Genomic DNA, 19,165 nt, shown 5'->3' with positions numbered 1-19,165 from the left:
CACTGGTTGAGATGCTGTCTCCGCCTCCAAGTGGGAGATTGTTGAATTCTGCAGGTATGGAGCCGCAGACAGCCGCAACAACCAGCCACCATCTTTGACACTGGAGATGGATGGCCACCTGCTCTGCAGGCTTTGTTGAATTTGCTAGCCACCATATTTGATTTTTACTCCCTCTCATGTATATATATATATATGTGCTGTGAGTTGTGAGATGTGTGAATTGTGTGTGTATTGCAGAGTGCAGAGTGCAGAGAGCAGAGAGGTGTGATAGTGAGAGAGAGTTGAGCAGTGGCTCCTCCGTGTATTATTTTTCTCCCAGATTATAGTGCAGTGGTGTGCTCCCGTGGACGTAGGTCAGTTTGGACCGAACCACGTAAATCCGGTGTTCATTGTGTGTGTTTGAATTTTTTCTTTGTGCGTGATTATTACTCCAGGTCGGTTTATTCCCCAACAGTTCCCATATATTTGCTACTCAGAGGAATCGCTGATTTTTTCAATTAGATTTTATCCACACCCCAAAAAATGAAAAAATAAAAACAATTTATTTCCTATATGCGTGCAAATGAAATAAGCTTAAAGCGTTAATATTTTGTTGTATATCTTGTTATTTTACAGAACCATTGATTACTTTTGATATATTAGCTATATTTGTGCCCCGGCAAGAGCCGGAAGTTAGTATTTCTGCTGTGGGATGAATTTTATCATGGGAGATCACTTGGGTAGGGGGGGACTTTCAAACATCTGTCAAACCCTACTCATCCCACCAACCCGAAAGGAAATTTTTTCTACTCTCCCTTTTGGATAAGAAAATAATGTACTACTAACATCCAAAAGAGTAATCCACAAAGAATGCTTTAGAACTGTTTTGAGTCTTATAAATCAAATGTATGGTTGGGTTATGGGTTTAATGTGCAATCCAGGCTCCTGAGGGACGCTTCTCATGCATACTGACAAAAAAGTTCAAAGAAAAAAACAAAAATTAGTTGGGGTTGGTGTTGGTGTTGGTAATGTGTTTGAATTAAGGCTCAAATCCATATTGCTTCCGCTCTCCATCTGCCAAGGTTTCCATCCATGCGTCCATGTTCCTCCCCTGTCATCCGTCCAAGCTGATCTCCATCAATGCGGCTGCGGTTTGAGTTTTTTCCAGTTTTATTATTAAAATAAAATAAAATGTTAAATAATACTCTATTTGAGAAAAAATTTTCCAAACTAATGCTGGCAGCACCAAGTTACAAAATTTAAAGTTGATGGATGAATGGAAAGGTGACACATGGCGGAGTTCGAAATTTAAACAAATCTTGTAAGTTAGTCCGACGAGATTTGCATGGGACACCCTGCATCTCTCCGAGCCTTCCTCCTCTGCCGGCCGTGTTGGGCTTTCACTCAATCCAACTGAGATAGAATCAAGCAAAATTAAATTAAATTTATCAGTCAATTTCTTCTTTATTCTTGATTCAAATTTAGTACTGTTTGTGTTGTGTTGGGCTCGTGGTTAACAGCTTATTCGCGTCGTTTTATGTTCTTCAATCTTCAATACACAAATATTTCAATCTTCTGGTCTCGGCTCGCATAACGCGGCCGTGCCACACGTACCCATCGTGATGGTGTCTGCACCGAAACGACCCCGGATGCCGCGTCGGTGAGCACACGCACTGCTTCACCCCCCCGCTCCCTCTGCCGGCGGCCGCGGATGCGCTGGGCACCGCCGGCGGCTCTTGTACTCTCACCGCCTGGACCGCAAGCCGCGCATGTAGCACAAACCATCTCCCCTGCTTCACCGACCGGCCAACCAAAGGAACGCCCGGATGACACATCTTTCTTCTTCAATTTTCAAAAGAAAGGAATAAGTGGGCTATGGCACTTTATGGGGGTATTGCGCGCGGAAGAGAAGGACAAGTAAAGTTGGGAAGAAGTACAAAGTGCTTTTTCTCCACTGGGTGACTAGCCATGGCCAGAATTTCAGAAGCTAGAGCTTAATTAAGTAGGAATAACTAAAAATCTTAAAAACGTACCTTTCTGGCTAGACGAGGGTAGAACAGCCGGCAGAAGAGGAAGGATCGGAGAGAAGCAGGTGTCCCATGCAAATCTCGCGGGACTAACCTGTGAGATTTGCTTAAATCTCGAACTCTGTGTCACGCATCACCTTGCTATTCATCCATCAGCTTTAAATTTCGCAACATAAATTGCAAGATTACGTGACCATTTGGAAATATTTTTCTTAAATAGATATTATTTAATATTTTATTTTATTTTAATAATAAAACACCGGCTTGCCAATCTAGTTTTTGCTGACAAGTTTTGTAAAACCTCTTGTCGTTTCCGATTGGAAGTGACCTTATTTTCGCCTGCGTAAGCCCATCCATTTTAATATTTGATATTTACGATATCATTCTTAAAAAGATATCTTTTAAAGGATTCACAAAATTTTAAAATTTCTTCAAAAATTTGAGAAACAGGCTCCTGGACTTGGAAAATATTAGAAAAAAGAAAGAAAAATATTAATAAATTAATATTTTCATGTTTAATTATTAAAGAAAGTTTGAAAAAAAATATACTAAATTCATAAACAAAAGTTTGATTTTAAATATCATTAATATTTAGTTTTTCTTAAATTTTAATCTTATTTAAATAAATTTTTATTTTTGATAATATTTAATAAAGAAGGAAATGTAAGAAAAAATGAGTTTCCTTCTTATTTTCTTTTCTTTTCTTTTTCTCACATAAAATCCTTGAGGATTCTAAATATTTTTATCTAACTTGAAAGATATCTTTTAACAATATTGTTGACTTCACTACTTTTTCTACAGCAATCATACTTCTATGTAGGGGTGCACAAAAATTACTGAAAAATTGAAAATCGGACCGAAATCATAAACCGTTCGGTTTTTCGGTTTCGGTTAAAAAAATAAAAATATTCGGTTTCGGTGTCGGTTTCGGTTTTTGTGTAGAACCGAACTGAAAAAATCGAAAAACAGAATTATATAAGATATATATATATATATATATATATATATAGGGTTTTAACTTTTAAGTTTTAACTTTTTTATTATTTATTTTCACTTTTCACCTTTTAACTTTTCAATCAATTTCATGCCGCCTTCGTGCTTCGACCCTTCCCAGTTCCCAGTTCCCAAGTTTCCCCTCCCACCTCCTCCTCTTCCTTCTTCCACAAGCCTTAGTTCCTCTACTCTGTTCGGCTGTTCCTCATGAGTCATCTCTCTACACTCTACACTCTTGACTCTACAGGGAAATTCAACAGTTCAACGTGACTCTGTGATTGTGAGTGATTGAGCGCCGTGTGTGCGTAGCGGCCAACGTGCCTCCCGCCTCTGCCTCCTCCTCCTTCTTCCTCATTTTTCTTCTTCTCCTCTCGGCTCTCGTTGTGAGCCTGTGAATTTGTGACTCTGTTCAGTCTGTTGACTGTTGTGTGCCATCCGTCGTGCGTGGCTGCGTGCCTCTCGCCTCTGCCTCCTCCTCCTCCTTCCTCATTTTTCTTCTTCTCTTCTCAGCTCTCTGTGACTCAATTCCGTCGTGCATCCGTCGTCACTCCGGCCAAGACTCACTCGTCCGGCTGTGCCTCCCTCTCGGCTCCTGTAGTCCTGTCTGGCCGTCCCTAGTAAAAAAATTTTTGTAAAAAAAATCGGTTTAAAACCGAAAAAATCACAATTGAACCGCCACATTTTCAGTTTTCAATTGGAGCATATTTTCGGTTCAATTTTGGTTTCGATTCGAAAATCCCAAAATCGAAAAATTTGGTTCGGTTTTGGCCAAAATCGAACCGCACCGAACCGTGTACAGCCCTACTTCTATGACAAAAACTTATAAGGGATATATTAATAGAATTTGTGACCCATCAATTGATCTTGCAGGTGATCAATCAAATTAAGGGTTTTAAACCTTATAAATTAGAGCAATTTGTATTATTCCTCAAAATTTTCCTTTTCTCTTTCTTTTTGTCATTGAGAAAAATAATAAATACAATGATGTTTCTGTTAATTTCACAAATACCATTACATTCGCCACTTACGGCATATAAAATCTAACTCATGACATAATATTTATTATTTTATGATTATAAAAATAACCAAAGGACTTGTTTATGACATAAAAAATACGATGAAAATTATCTAAGTAAAATACGAAGAACTCAAGCTTCTATTTGAGATCGCTTGAAATTTAAAGTTTTATTTTTATAAAATGAGACACTAACTAATCACATCATATATTTTATATAATTCCACTCATTTTTTAACTTCATTTGTTTTACATTACAATAATTATTTCAAAATAGATATATTAATTCCCTAACTAGTCACATAATTCAACTAATTTTAAACCTCATTTATTTTACATAATAACAATTATTTCAAAATAAATATATTAACTATTCACGCATCACGCATAAGATGAAGACTACTGAATTATGAATTTTGTTTGAACAAAGAAAGTAAATAAAAATAAGAAAGGAATTTTGATATCAAGTTCTATTAAAATTAAAAAAAAAAGCATTTAATTGATAGAAGATAATTAAAATTAAGAAAAATTGATATGTGTAAATTAATATTTTATTCATTGATATTCTATATTTCACTTTCTAAATAATCAAACATAAAGAGATTAATTTATCCATATTTTTATTTCTTTTCTTCGTTGTTTTTAAAATTTTAAATGAAATTCGAGTGTAGTTTATTAATAGAAAGAGTTTTTTTTTTTTTTAAGAACAGAGATGGTTCAAGAAATTCAAATATGACATTTGAAAATTTGGAGGGCGTCAATAATAATCAGATATATTAGTACTTATTAATTTATGTATTTATATCAAGAAGGATTAAAACGATGACGTTTTAGCACAGTTGACTTCAGTTATTACGCCCCCCCCCACCTTCTCTCTCTCTCTCTCTCTCTCTCTCTGTGCACTGTTTAATGTGCAGACCCTAGAGAGGAATCGAAGGGAACTCGGATTATTGGTTGCTGCACTCAACTAATATTATCGATCTTATGAAGAGCGTGTAAATTGTCTGATATTGCGTTTTATTTTTCCTTGATCCTAGTTCCGTTTGTATTTTTTTTCCTTTTAATTTTGAGAAGTTTCCCCTAGATTTTTAATTGGATTATTGTTCTTTTTTTCGTATGTTTCTTAATTCTCCAATAGTTGCTCAAATTGTTCCAATTATCTGCGCGACGAGATCTTTGGGAATGCCTCAGAGGTTGTGTAAAAATTTTGAAAAAAAATTGTACTATTTGATGATTTTATCCTTTAGTTTTCGATATTTTGCGCAGATTGAGCACTATTTTCCAGTTGCACTTTTTTTCCCCCACTTAAATTCAATTCTATGGCGAAAATGTTATTCTGTCTTTGGTAGGGATATGAGTTTCGCTTGCTTTTGGCAGATTTGTGGATGTCGATGCAGCATTGCGCTCAATGAACATGCCCCTTCGCGAGGTTCTTAATCTTGTACCATTCTCTACATAATGCCCTTAAATTTTTATTGTAACCTTAGTTTTGGTTCCATTTTCTTGTGAAAAATCCAATAATGAATTGCTATCTTTCAGATTTGCATTTGTTCTTTGGCTAATTCTATCAGCCTGTATGATAATACTTTATTGCTTGATTTGGTGTTTCCCGTCTCTTTGAACAATCAACAATTTTGTATAATTGTCACTTTCAGGTTCTCCTGAGTTCTCCCAAAAGCAGTTTTTTCAAACTGGGTTTTGTGCCAGCATCTGCAGGATTATTTGGAGCCTTGGATGTGATTACAAAGCAAAAACTCTGCGTAAAATACTCGGTTAGGGCTGATGACAGTGATACCCCTGCAAAGCTTCCTAATCGTGATGCAAATGTGCTTGCTGAAGCAAAACCCCAAAGGAGTTATGAAGTTGTGGTGGCTGCAACCCCTAACATGGGTATTGGGAAGGATGGAAAGCTACCATGGAGGCTGCCTTCTGATCTTAAGTTCTTCAAGGAGCTAACAATGACCACATCTGATCCTGGGAAGAAGAATGCAGTAGTGATGGGAAGGAAAACATGGGAATGCATTCCACTTAAACACCGCCCTCTACCCGGTCGTCTTAATGTTGTGCTGACCCATTCTCGAAGTTTTGGTATTACATCTGCAGAGAGTGTTGTAAAATGTGGAAGCATGCCATCCGCTTTGGAATTGTTGGCGGAATCTCCTTATTGTTTGTCAATAGAGAAGGTGTTTGTTATAGGGGGTGGCCAGGTTTTGGGGTGAGTACGTTTTCAATACTGGAATGAATTGTAAACTTCTAATCTTAAAAATTTAGTGATGAGCCTCTGAACAGGGAAGCACTTAATGCGCCAGGATGCAATGCCATCCATATTACTGAAATTGAGACGAGCATTGAATGCGACACTTTCATTCCTAGAATCAACTCCTCTGTATTTCAGAGATGGTACTCATCCTCACCATTGGTGGAAAACAATATTCGATATCGCTTTGTTACATATGTTCGTGTCGTGTGAGAAATTCTGCAGTGGAATCTCTTGCTTCAAATGATGGGGCAAAGTTAAATAGCAAAGCAGATAAAGAGATAGATAGGGTTGCCTTCCTTCCACAGATGATTATTGAGAGACATGATGAGTATATATATATATATATATGATACTTGTTCAACAAATCATCTCAAATGGAACCAAGAAGATGACAGCACAGAAATTTTGGTTGCCAGGTAATGCCCTCCATTTAAATTTTTGGGTATTTTATTTTTTCTGTTTTTTCTTCTAACATTCTTTTCCTTCTCACGCATTATGTTTAATGGCATGAGCATTCTCACAGTGCACCATTTTATTTTCAATAAAATAAATTAATCCTAAACCTTCTGCATTCTAAACATTGATTGTGCATCTGTATCTGAAATTTGTATGTGTGTTGTGTTAAACAATTGGGTGTATTTATACTTGTAATATTATAGACTCTTCTTCAATTGTTAACCTGATTTTGACAATCTTTTCAGGTACTTAGATGAGGGTTGTGTTGGTGTGGAGTTTGTACCCAAAAAACACTGTAGCTAGTTTAATTGAGCCTTGTATTTTGAATATGTAGCTGATTTGGGTGTGAACCTTTTAATTTTAGTCATAATCTTTCAATTATAGGATAGCTATAGCTGTTTCATAGATGATTTAGACCTGCTATTTGTTTTGGTAGACAATAAAGATTAGTTTTATGGAATGGAATCTTTACTGAGACAAATTTTGATTATGTCGACTAGGAAATTTATGGTTGCACAAGTAATTTGCCTAATCAGAATTGTGCTGATGATATTCTGTTTAAAATCCTCAATCCCTACTGTTTCCAGAAAGAGCCATAGCTTGACTGAAGACATAGGCGCCTGCCTAGTGCAACTTAAATTTGCATTATGAGATGATAAATATGCACATTCTGAAACTCAATCCCAAAATCTGTCTAATCATATGGACAATACTCTCTCTCTCTCTCTCTCTCTCTCTCTCTCTCTCTCCTTTTTTCTTTTTCCTTAATCTTAATGCCTTCTTCTGAAATCCTACTGGTTTGGCCCAAGTCAACTAGCAGCTTTTTTGTTTTGGAGGAATTGGATTAGGGTTTGGAGTGCAACATTAACATCGTCACTCTTCATCAGCTCCCCGGCCACTTCAGCAGGTGTCGCTTGAACCCCCTCCAGCAGTTTTTCAATCTCCTTAAACAGAGGGTGATCCTCAACTCCAAGGTAATTGAAGGCAAGAGTCATGAAACCACTGAAAGTGCAATAGGACATGTGAATATGTACATCCATGCGGCCCGGTCGAAGCAGTGCCGGGTCGAGACGGTCTTTGTGGTTGGTTGTAAACACTATGATACGCTCGTCTCCGCAGCTCGACCACAATCCATCGATGAAATTGAGCAAACCTGAAAGCGTCACCTGTAGAAGGTAGAAAGACAGCCTCAAAATCGTCAAATGCTGTTGTACTACACCTTAAAAGTGCTGTTGGACATTGATTTGTCTTGTTTCTATCTGAATAAATCATACTACAAGTTTTCTAAATCTCACCCAATTGCACTTCACTCTCAATTTAAATTGTTAATGGTAATATTTCAAGTTTTATGTTCAAGCTAGTTAGCAAAAATTAAAGTTTTGAAGATCAAACTATGATAATGTATAGATTGTATTGTAATCGATGACTTCTATGTCTGCTTTTCTAAATGTTGGTCACATGAAATTGCATTTAACAACGAGTACGTTAATCTAGTCACTGTTGAAGAGTATTTCTTAGAGAGCTAGTGCTGGCTTGTGGGCAAGTCATCGGGTTATGGAAACCAACCTTGTCATCTTCGACATCTCCCGCTTCTTTCTCCGAATCTCGATTCTGCAAATCAACAGAACAATCGATGTCCTCGATCACCAGTATCGAACGACTCGCCGTGCCGATCAGCAACCTTCTCAGATCCGAATTGCACTGAACCTCCTTCAAATCCAAATCGTAGATACTGTACCTGAGGTAGTTCGCCATCGCCGCCACCAAACTCGACTTTCCGGTGCCCGGCGGACCGTACAGCAGGTAACCGCGCTTCCAAGCCCTACCTACTCTCCTATAATACTCCTTCCTTCTCTTGAACCTGTCCAGATCCTCAATCAGCGCCTTCTTCATTTCCGGGTCCATCGCTATGGTATTGAACGTCCCCGGGTGGTCCAGATCGATCGAACTCCAGTAATCCGTTCCGTTGTAGTCAATGGTGTGGAGCTTCACCGCCTTTCTTTCTTCTCTGATTGCTTTCGCTTTCTGCAGAATGTACGGCAGATAGGTTTTAAGCACCATCTCCTTGTGCTTCTTGTGAAAGCTTAGCTCGAGGATTCGGGTCTCCGATCGAGAAATCGCATAGCGATTGTGTTTCGCGTCGGGAACAGAGGGTTCGACTCGCGTGCACACAAGAACCCATTTGAATCTCACGGAATTGAAAACGTCAAAGATCTCTTGGTTTCTGTCGACGGAGAGCGCCAAGTCCTTATCCTTCTCTGCTTTATTGACCTTGAATCTTCGAGTGAATGGGGAGACGATGGAGCCCAAGTAGATGTAGGCGGCGTCGAACATGTGATTGGCGGTGAGGCCGTCGAACTCTTCGACGACGACGGTGAGGTGAGAGGAGAAACGGTTGGAGAAGTTTCGAAGGGAAGAGGAGAAGTATTGGCGGAGTTGGTCGGGGAGGACGTCATCGACGACGTTACGGAGGAGAACCGCCGAGGCGGTTAGGGAGGCCGCCGCAGCCAGAAGGTTTCTGTAGGATGGACCATTGTCGCATGGAAACATTTATTTTTTTATTTTTATGTTCAGTTTTTAAAATGGAGGTTTGATGTTTTGATCAGTTGATGTATCGCGACTTGAAGATTGAGGATGACTATTTAAGGCCAGGGTTTGGATGCCTTGTAACAGTAAGGCGGTGGAGAAGAAGAAGAAGAAGAAGAAATGAGTTTTTAATTAATTAATTAATTATTTTTTATTCTTATATATGAAAAAGTATGTATGTATTTTTTTAATACTCCTCTCTAATATTCAGAACAAGTTTCCACATTCTAAATATTCAATCTAACTTTCACAATTCTCTTATTGTCTATTTGGAACGTAAAGAAAAATGAGAAAGGATTCCTCTTTTTCACACTTTGATTATTAAAAAAAAAAAAAAATGAGAAAAAAAATTTAAAAATATATTGAAACAATAAATAAAATTTTAATTTTATACCTTCTTAATATTTAAATTTTTTAAAATTTTAAATCATATTAGAATACTTTTTTATTTAAATGATGTTTCATACTAGGACAAAATATTCTAAAAACAAAATATGATTATGTTCCCACTAAAATTATACAACTAATATTAATTTAAATTTGTGAAGAGATTATCTGTTTAATTAGCAAATGTAAAAATTCATCTAAAATATTACTTAAGAACACTGTTAATTTTGACATTCATAGTTCAAATTTTGAAATAATTAAAAAGCATTTGTTTATTATATATTTCTTTGATTGTGCAATCATATTCATATTGTCGGGTCAAAGCCCCGGGTACCTTTCAATGATTCTCAACTCAACCGTTCTGAAAACCCACAATAATGCCGAGACGACTTCTCTCCTTCGTTGGGTGCAGCGTCGCTGCTGAAATTGCTCAATAATGCTAAGAATGTTCTTTAGACAGACCAAAGATAGCTTTATGACTAACTTCAACATAGGACAGCCAAAGAAACTTAAAAATTAACACTTGAATCCATGCAATGAAGCAATTCCACCGTTCAAAATAAATAAATAAAGCAATTCACATCCAGCTGCAGATTATTCCATCTCGAAAAGAACCATTAGTGCATGATTTTATTAACATAATCAACATGACTTGCTGGCGACATTGTTGAACACCATGAACAAAGAAGCATTTTCATCATGGTGATGTCCAGGAGACAGCTAGAACACCGGCAAAGACAAATATATAAGTCGACTTATTCTAGACATGAGTCATATGCGACTCCCACATAACGTTTCAAGGAATACAAGAAATATTGTGGAAAGCTTGAACAGCCTGGTTACATTTGTTTCCACAGAAACTGGATATACTCTTCGTTACGTACTGTCAGTCAGCCAAATGATCGAATTCCATAAAAATAGTGTCTGCTTAATACACAAGAAATATATTTGTCTACTCATAGAATGGTACAGTAATTGTAACGATCTTCACCGATCACGTACCAAACATCACATTTTTGACATATTTTCGGAAGAGAAGGGATTGACTCTTTCTTTTCATCCTTTTTCTCTTCTTTGAGAGGGCCAACACTAATAATCTGAGCACATTTTATGAATTTTCTCACCATTTTAATGATCTTTGCTGGATCAGCTTCACCAATTACAGTCGCTGTATCTTTTGACGGGTCGAGTACGACAGAAGTTATTCCTTCTATTGCTGCAATTGACTTCATCACCTTCTGCCTGCACTTCGAGCAGAATAAATTCACTGACACTACTGTTTTCTGCAGCACAAAAAAAAAAAAAAAGGTCAGACTCATTAGTACATCCGAGTTCAGAGCAGCTAATATTCTATAGGGTATCAAATCAAATGAGCAGAAACAGAGCTCTGAAGTGTCAGTGAGGAAGGAATGGCTCATCAGAACCAGAAGTTATGAATTAAATGCTCAAGTAGAGAAAAGACAACTGAAAAATGTAGAAGCATAGGAGTTTGAGGGAGAGGTAGAACCTTTGACATAGTTTTGCTAAAAGATTATGCCAACTAAAATTAAGAAACTGGAGTGAAAGAAACAGCTGTGGGAGTGATGGATGAATCCATGGTTGCTACTTATAAATTCTCTATCCCTCCGAACGTTGTTCGATTATGTTGACAGAAAACAGTAAGATATCCTTTTTACATTTTATGTTAGAAATTTAGTTGAACACTAAATAGTCTGACCGTGTTATTTGGTGTCCCAAAAGTAAATGCCCGTCAGATGGCATTTGTTAGGATCACCAATGACCACCCATATGCATTTAATGTGGAGCGCTCTCTCTCTCTCTCTCTCTCTCTCTCTCTCTCTCTCTCTCTCTCTCTCTCTCTCTCCATGAATGACATAAAATATGTACATAGTAAATTTTAGGAATAAAATTTTTTAACTAGTTAGTGCAATGTCTGAAATGTATGAAATGTGCAGTTTTGTTCTTTCTGGTTGGGGTGCAGCAATCAATTGCCATGCCGATTCAATCACCAGCACCTCCAACCATGGTGCACAGAACATCCTACAAATGGTGGTTGATCACTTGATCCTGATATAGAAGCTAGTCCTGGCATCTGTGATGCTGACCCCAAAACTAGCCTCACAAACCCTACGGTTTTAATCCTAACCTTATCATGGGAGAAGCTAGCCCTGACATCTGTGTTGCTGCTCCTAAAACTAGCCTCACAAAGCCATATCTTTTTAAGGTTGGCAACCCACAAACTAAGAAATCTTCCAAATGTGCGTTCCCATTATCCCATACCCCATACCATGCCCGGTTCACCCTGTCTATTTTTTCAGAAGTTATACAATATTCAACAATGTAGCAAACAAAAAAAATTTCTCGTGCCTATACAATAGTGAAGTGTAAATTACATGACAAGTCCCTAAGGTGTTCAATTGCATTTCTGTCCCTGAAATTTTAATTTTAACAGTTTGATCTAAGAGTTTCATTTTCAGCTTTAATGATATATCCCTGCAGGGCCTTTAACTAGCCTGATTATGAAACCTGAATGATCAAACTGCTACAATTGAGAATTAATGGAGTGAATTGCTGCAATTTAGTGAAACTTCAGGGGCTTGTGGTGTAATTTACCAATCACTAAAATATTGCATATTGAAAAGAAAATAAAATAGTATAAGAATTATCTACACTTTATGAGCTGATAGAATGGAGTGGTAGCAATTAGCAAGCAGGTTGAGGAACACAGATTATTCACGTCTAAATGTATGCGACCAATAACAAATCTGGGCACACAAAACTTCATTTGGGAATGGTAGAAATGCATTGTCTGGTTTTTTTAGCCGGATAGAGATACCCAATTGGATGCAGATTAATAACACACAAAATGAATACAGGGATTGGAAATTAAAAAAGGTCAGGACATCAAGTCACTTAATCAAATATGATAAAAAGTGAGAAGATACATCAGCCTTCTAAAATGTACTTCCAAATGTTCTAAGAAAAACACCAATACAGTAGAATATTTCAGGTTGGGTAAATGATTTTCTGCTACCTACAGTGTAAAACATGCACACAAACATCCAATGGTAATGTTCGAACCCCACTGCATTTACAAACGATTCGAACCCCACTGCATTTACAAACGAACACTCCAGCTCCCCATTTATGATTCAAGCACCTACAATCTAGGGTCTACAACAACACCTGCAAATTAAAAGGTCCATGACTATAGCATATATAACAATAAAATACCAATTTCATGTTATTGATATCACATGCTGTTAGTTTGGCAATTGGCACCAACGCCTGATCTCAAATGGAAGTTAGAGCATTTCACCTACAACCTAGGAACTCCAGCCCTTCACATGGAGACCACTGCATATGATTAAGCTATGTCAGACCTTAATCCTTAAACAAAGTGTAGCCTCAAACTAAAAAATTTATCCAAGGAAAAAAGGGCTGTGCAGTGCACAAAGATAATAAGTTCCTAGAATGTATCATGTATGTACGTTCATAATGTTCTATATTTATTAAACAATCATATAGTTATTAATAAAATCCCCTTGGCCCATGTTAGATCTTAAACATATTAAATTTATATAACATTATGGTTTGATATACAGCTTTATGCAATGTTCAATTGCACCTTCATTGAGGATGTAACAATCTTGCAAGTCCTCAACACACAGGAAAATTGCTGCTTGTTGCAAATGTTTATGTGAAGACAGAAAAGAGTTGAACATATGCAGGAAGTTACAATAAAAAAACATTTTACGTTAGACCACTAAAGAATTCCACAAGGTCACTGTCAAGAATTGAAGGAGAAATAGAGCTACAACTTGTGAAGGAGTAGTAGTCATACAAGAAGTCGGATAAGGTTAATTCAGTCCAGCTGTATGAATAAATACGGGATGTGGGCTTGGGATGCAAAAGCACTGAAGTAGTTGATTTGTCACTTTCTTTGTATTGACGAAAACAAGAGAAGTTTGTCTTGTTCTCCTCTCCATTTAAGCTTCTAGTAATGCAATATAAATACGAAACAGTGACTAGATCTTCATATGAAATCAAACAGCACACAACGTGCAAAACAGTGTCACAAGTTAAGCTTGTTCAGGACATTATGCTTGTTTGTGACCGCTTGTTTCGTGTGTTTGGGATGGGTTTCCATCATGTAAATACTAATATAAGGTTATTTTCTGCTAGTAGTATCTTTGTATGTCAAATAAGACAGTATAACTCCTTAGTCACTTTGATGTTTCCTAGTACCAGGATGATAATTACATAAAAACTTCTTTAGGGGAGGGTGAGTATTCATCAGTCATTGTAAAACTCACTAACTTTTGTCAACGTGTTTAGCTTACTTGCCTCCCTCGCTAAGCACAAAATATCAGCGGAGGTGTTTTTAATGAATTACGTTTGCTTCAATGTTTACTGCTTGCTTGCCACAACTTTCATGAATTGATTACTGTTTCCGCTGCTATCTAAATAAATGTAATGAAAGTATTTTGTGGATGAATGTTGGTAAACGATAGGCTGACTAGTTAAGCAAAGAGTGCTTTAGCTAGCGCCGCACAATCTTTCATAAGGGTGTGAAAATAGTCGGACCGTAACACTTGGTATCAGAGCCCAGGTTGAGTTGTTGCGTGAATTCGATTGCCTTCGTTGTGGGATTTGGAAAGCTTTGGTAAGTGACCATGGCACCAAACAATACTGAGAGGATTAGCGTGCTGGAAGCATAGGTTGAGGCAATAACCAACACCTTGACCGCAGAGGTGGCACAGATGAGAGAACTTGTTGATGAAGTGATGGGATCACAGAAACATCAAGCAGGTTTGATAGGCGACATGTTAGAGGACTTTCGCTATACAGTTGAAACTTTGCAGTCGCAGATGGTTGATTTGGATGCAAAGGTGAATCTGATTGTTCTTGCTATGGGGAACTCCAACACTCCGGGAGTTAGCAAGATCAAGGTACTAGAACCTAGGACGTATGGGGGTGCCTCCAAGGAGTTAGAGAACTTCTTATTTGATGTGGAGCAGTACTTTTGCGCTGTGAGGATGACCTCAGAATAGGCAAAGGTGGATACTGTAACCGTTTACTTGGTTGGTGACGCCAAACTATGGTGGCATACCAAGTATAGAGAAATTGAAAATGGAAGTTGTGTAATCGATAGTTGGGCAGACTTGAAAAGAGAGCTCAAAGCCCAATTCTTTCCTGAGAATGTTGAGTATAATGCAAGGAGAAAGCTGAGAGATCTCAAGCATACGGGGTCAATAAGGGAATATGTGAAACAATTTTTTGCTTTGATGTTGGATATTTGGGATATGTCGGAGAAGGATAAGTTGTTCTATTTTCTTGAGGGGATGAAACCATGGGCAAGGCTAGAACTTCATAGGCAAAGAGTTCAAAACTTGTCAACTGCACAAGCTACTGCAGAACGCTTGACTAACTACGCTAGTGATGATACCGCTTCGTCCAAACGGTTTGGCGAAGAGGGAAATAGTAGAAAGTCTTTCAAGAAAGGCAAACCCAAGAGTGGGGGAGCCGATTCTAAATCATCAATCTCAAAGGGAGTTTCATTGTCTCAAGGGTTCAACACACCCAATGGAAATGGGAAGAGTAAAATTTCGTGCTACTTGTGTGGTGGATCTCACAGAGTGAGTGAGTGTCAACACAAGGGATTACTCAATGCATTACAAGCTTCTACTTCGGGAAAAGTGGTGGAAAGTGAGGAGGACGAGGATGATGCCCCGAAGGTAGGTTCAGTGCGGCTAGTGAACGCATTGGAAAAGCAGGCAAAAGCACCGAAAGTCACACGAGGAAAAAGGTTAATGTTTGTGGACTTGAGGATAAATGGGAAGAGTACCCGCACTATGGTGGACACGGGGGCTACTCAAAATTTTGTTTGGTAGTTGGAAGCATGGAGACTCAACTTATCCTTAGAGAAGGATACAGGATGCATGAAAGTAGTTAATTTTGTAGCCCAACCTACTCTGGGAGTAGCCAAGCAAGTGACTGTGAAGCTTGGACAATGGGAAGGTCATGCGAATTTCACAGCAGTGCCATTGGATGACTTTCTAGTCATTCTAGGAATGGAATTCCTAAGGGGGACAAGGGAAGTGCTGATGCCTTCAACTGATTCCCTGTGTCTGATGAAAGATCACTTGTGTATGGTGCAAGTCATTGCGACGAAAGGAGACGATGGGAAGTCCCTTTCAACAATACAACTCAATGAGAGATTGGGTCAGGGTGAGCAAACACGTCTAGCCACGGTGGTGGTAGACAAAGAAGTAGGCCAAGAGCTAGAGCCTACAACCATCCATGCAGTGTTGGATGAGTACAAGGAGGTGTTGTCGGATAAGATGCCTCACAAATTGCCTTCACGACGGACTATGGAGCATGAGATCGAGTTATTATCGGGAGTGAAACCACCTGCTAAAGGGTCATGTCGGATGGCGCCTCCAGAGAGAGTAGAATTGGGAAAACAACTTGATGAATTGGAAGCGGGATGTGTTCGCCCTTCCAAAGCACCATTGGGAGCATCGGTGTTGTTTCAGAGGAAACATGAAGAGCATCTATAGAAGGTGTTCGACAGGCTGAGGGGAAACAGTCTGTACGTGAAGAAAGGGAAGTTCTCTTTCGCTCAACGGAGCAACAAATTCCTTGGTCATGTGGTTGAACAAGGTCGTATTCGGAGGGGTATGGAGAAGGTAAGGATGATTCAAGAACGGAAGATCCCCATGACAGTGAAAGAGTTGCGTTCCTTTCTTGGCCTTACTAGATATTGCAGGAAGTTCGTTGAGGGGTATTCACGGAGAATGACTCCAATGACAGGACTACTGGAGAGGTATTGTTGGCCGCACATGCGGGATGATGTGGTTGATTATACCAAAACTTGTCTCACTTGCCAATAAGACAAGGGGGAGCGGAAGAAGTATGGTACTTTCATGACCGCACCAAAGTATTGTTCGGAAAAGGAAACGACACAATTGTTCCTTGTGACTATTGTGAGATATTGGGGTTTTCCCCAAATTATTATTCGTGACCGAGACTTAATGTTCACTAACAACTTCTTGACAGAACTTTTCAGGATATTCAGGTCACATCTTGACATCTCTTTGAGTTATTATTGATAGATAGACAGACAAATTAAGAGATTCAGAGAGCTACTAGAAGAGTACTTGTGCCATTTTGTCAATGACAACTAGAAGAATGGCGTGCAACTACTTGATGTGGCTCCGTTGTAATTCCCCAGTCCTTTATACGAACCCAGAGTGCTACTACACATATAGAATACCTGTATCTGATAAAAATACATAAACAACCCGCCCTAAACAGGGACAAACGGGCGTATCTCAGTCATATCTGTAATCATGCAGAGTGTAAAACATAAACATTCTCATTCGAGGTTCTATTAGACATATACTAGAGTTCTATCTATATTCCTCAGTACAAAGGATCCATGTCTAAAACATAAACATATTACACTCTTTGACATTCTACCAAGCTAACAACCCAGTATTAATACAAAAACCTACGTCTACTAACAAGACTATACACGCCAAAGTCCCTCTAGGAGAACTAGGACCGACCACTTGTAGGACCTGAAACAAAGGTTGTAAGATTGGGGTGAGTAAGGTGGAAGATATTACAACAGCACGTGACTACACGAGTTTATTCCAGTTAAAAACAGTTGCACAATATTACATACACAGTACAGTACTATCAGATATATATAAACATAATACGACATCATTACAAGCGAGAGTCCCCGAGGTTAGGGTAGGGTACAGGCTTATACGCTGTACGATTCCCTCCACACGGTATTCAACCCTGTGACCTTACCCATTTCAGTTTTTAAATCATGCATATGAAAATTTAGGACAATGATCAGCTTTGAAACTTCCGTAATATGCCTAATTACGTGGCACGAGTTGTGCATTGATAACTCTAACAAGGCCCTGTTCGTGCAGGCACTGTCAAGTATCACATATATAGTCCAACTGCCCCACCTGGTCCATTATTTCACCACTGACCCCATTCACTCTTGCGAGCCGACTATCTCAATACCCACACTAATTCACATGTGTGGTTGCACTGTACCTTAACTAGTAATGGAACCGCGCCTCTGGCTATTTAAAGCCTCTGATAAACTGGAGTATCTTTCAACTCCTTTAGAGTGTCTTTCAACTCTTTTAGTAACAAGTTGTGGTCCCAATCAATCATATATATAATTATAGTAAAACATAACAACCTGTGCAGTTCCAGAATTTTCATAACTGTAATTCATGCAATCTTTCATGCATTTTTCTTTTCTGTCAGTCAGTGACCGACACAAACACTCTCGGTTCAACCCTTTTTACATTTTAATGCTTGGTGATTAACCGACACCTGTTTTCCACATTTCCAGATAACATAATGGAATTTCAGTTTTCACAGTCCATTCACAAATATAACAGTTCCGTATGTTCCAATTCATATCACATGTCACGTTCGTTTCGTCAAAAATCGCTTTAATCAGTATATAATTCAAAAAATACCATTTAGACCGCAAACCTGGGTATCAAGCAGTTCCTACCTTAGTTTTAAAGCAGTTAAAGTACTTTTAGAAAATTTGGAGTTCATATGCCAAAATCCCTATTTTTTCCAAAATCGTAAAATCGTAAGAAACAACATTTATACCTAGTAAAATTTTACAGATAAGCAGTCAAAATGTGCAGTAAGACATAATCTATCTTTTTAGCGGTTCAATTTTTCTTAAAATACTGATGTAAATAAATCCCTTTACCTTAATCCCGAAAACCGAAACACGAATGGATCGATCTAAAATAACGACCCGAGCTCCCCGAAACCTAGAAACCAAAGAACATTAGTTCACTATAATCACGACTACTACATATACCAAATCAGAAACAGAATCAGATGCTTACCTCGATTTTAGGGAAAACCCCAAAAATCCTCAAATTGAAAATCTGATCCACTATAATTATAGAGATTCTCCTCCTAATCCACGTAGTGATGTCGGATTGTTGATTTCGGCAACAGACGACACGAAATCCTAGAGAGAGAGAGAGGGTTGGTTCGAGGTCTAGAGAGAGAGAGAGAGAGAGAGAGAGAAAATGGAATAACTTAGCAAGGACGAAAAAGATATTCTATTTATAACTAGGTTGACCCGGCTAATCTCGTCGACGAGCCAAAGAAGGCTGCTCGTGGCCGAGAAGGTGGCCTCGTCGACGAGCCTGAGATTTCAAAATCTCTGAAAATCCCTTGGTATCTCCTCGTTGACAAACCTCGACGTCTCGTTGCTAAGCCACAAAAGAGACTTTGTCGACGAGAAATGTAGCCTCGTCGACGAGCTCTATTGTTTTATCTTTTCTAATTTCCCTTCTCTTTTCTTTATTTATTTTCCAGATTTGGGTCCCTACATCCGTTCTGTGGAAATGCCCAAAGGAGCTCAACAACCAACAAGACACTGCGGCA

General features: G+C 38.4%; 3 protein-coding genes and 1 pseudogene across 3 annotated transcripts in view; 2 read left to right on the top strand and 2 right to left on the bottom strand.

Annotated features, from left to right (window-relative positions):
- LOC131162677 (phosphatidylinositol/phosphatidylcholine transfer protein SFH8-like) overlaps window positions 1-653 on the top strand; it is a 30,802-nt gene extending 30,149 nt beyond the window's left edge. Inside the window, exon 14 of the transcript XR_009138858.1 lies at window positions 459-653. The gene's annotated coding sequence lies outside the window, so the exon portion shown is untranslated. The remainder of the gene's footprint in view (window positions 1-458) is intronic.
- Window positions 654-4,919: 4,266 nt separating this feature from the next.
- On the top strand, window positions 4,920-8,019 carry LOC131162059 (bifunctional dihydrofolate reductase-thymidylate synthase-like; annotated as a pseudogene).
- Window positions 7,331-9,401, bottom strand: LOC131162058 (AAA-ATPase At3g50940-like). Its single transcript, XM_058118188.1, has 2 exons — window positions 8,297-9,401; window positions 7,331-7,896 (listed from the first exon to the last, which is right to left on the bottom strand). The coding sequence occupies exons 1-2, from the start codon at window positions 9,278-9,280 to the stop codon at window positions 7,540-7,542; spliced, it is 1,341 nt and encodes a 446-aa protein (XP_057974171.1). The 5' UTR covers window positions 9,281-9,401; the 3' UTR covers window positions 7,331-7,539.
- Window positions 9,402-10,309: 908 nt separating this feature from the next.
- LOC131162057 (heavy metal-associated isoprenylated plant protein 39-like) lies at window positions 10,310-11,375 on the bottom strand. Its single transcript, XM_058118186.1, has 2 exons — window positions 11,211-11,375; window positions 10,310-10,986 (listed from the first exon to the last, which is right to left on the bottom strand). The coding sequence occupies exons 1-2, from the start codon at window positions 11,217-11,219 to the stop codon at window positions 10,660-10,662; spliced, it is 336 nt and encodes a 111-aa protein (XP_057974169.1). The 5' UTR covers window positions 11,220-11,375; the 3' UTR covers window positions 10,310-10,659.
- Window positions 11,376-19,165: the final 7,790 nt, after the last annotated feature.

The sequence above is a fragment of the Malania oleifera genome, chromosome 8 (genome assembly GCF_029873635.1).
Source record: "Malania oleifera isolate guangnan ecotype guangnan chromosome 8, ASM2987363v1, whole genome shotgun sequence".
Classification (NCBI taxonomy): Eukaryota; Viridiplantae; Streptophyta; class Magnoliopsida; order Santalales; family Ximeniaceae; genus Malania; species Malania oleifera.
This window is presented reverse-complemented; position numbering and strand designations above follow the sequence as displayed.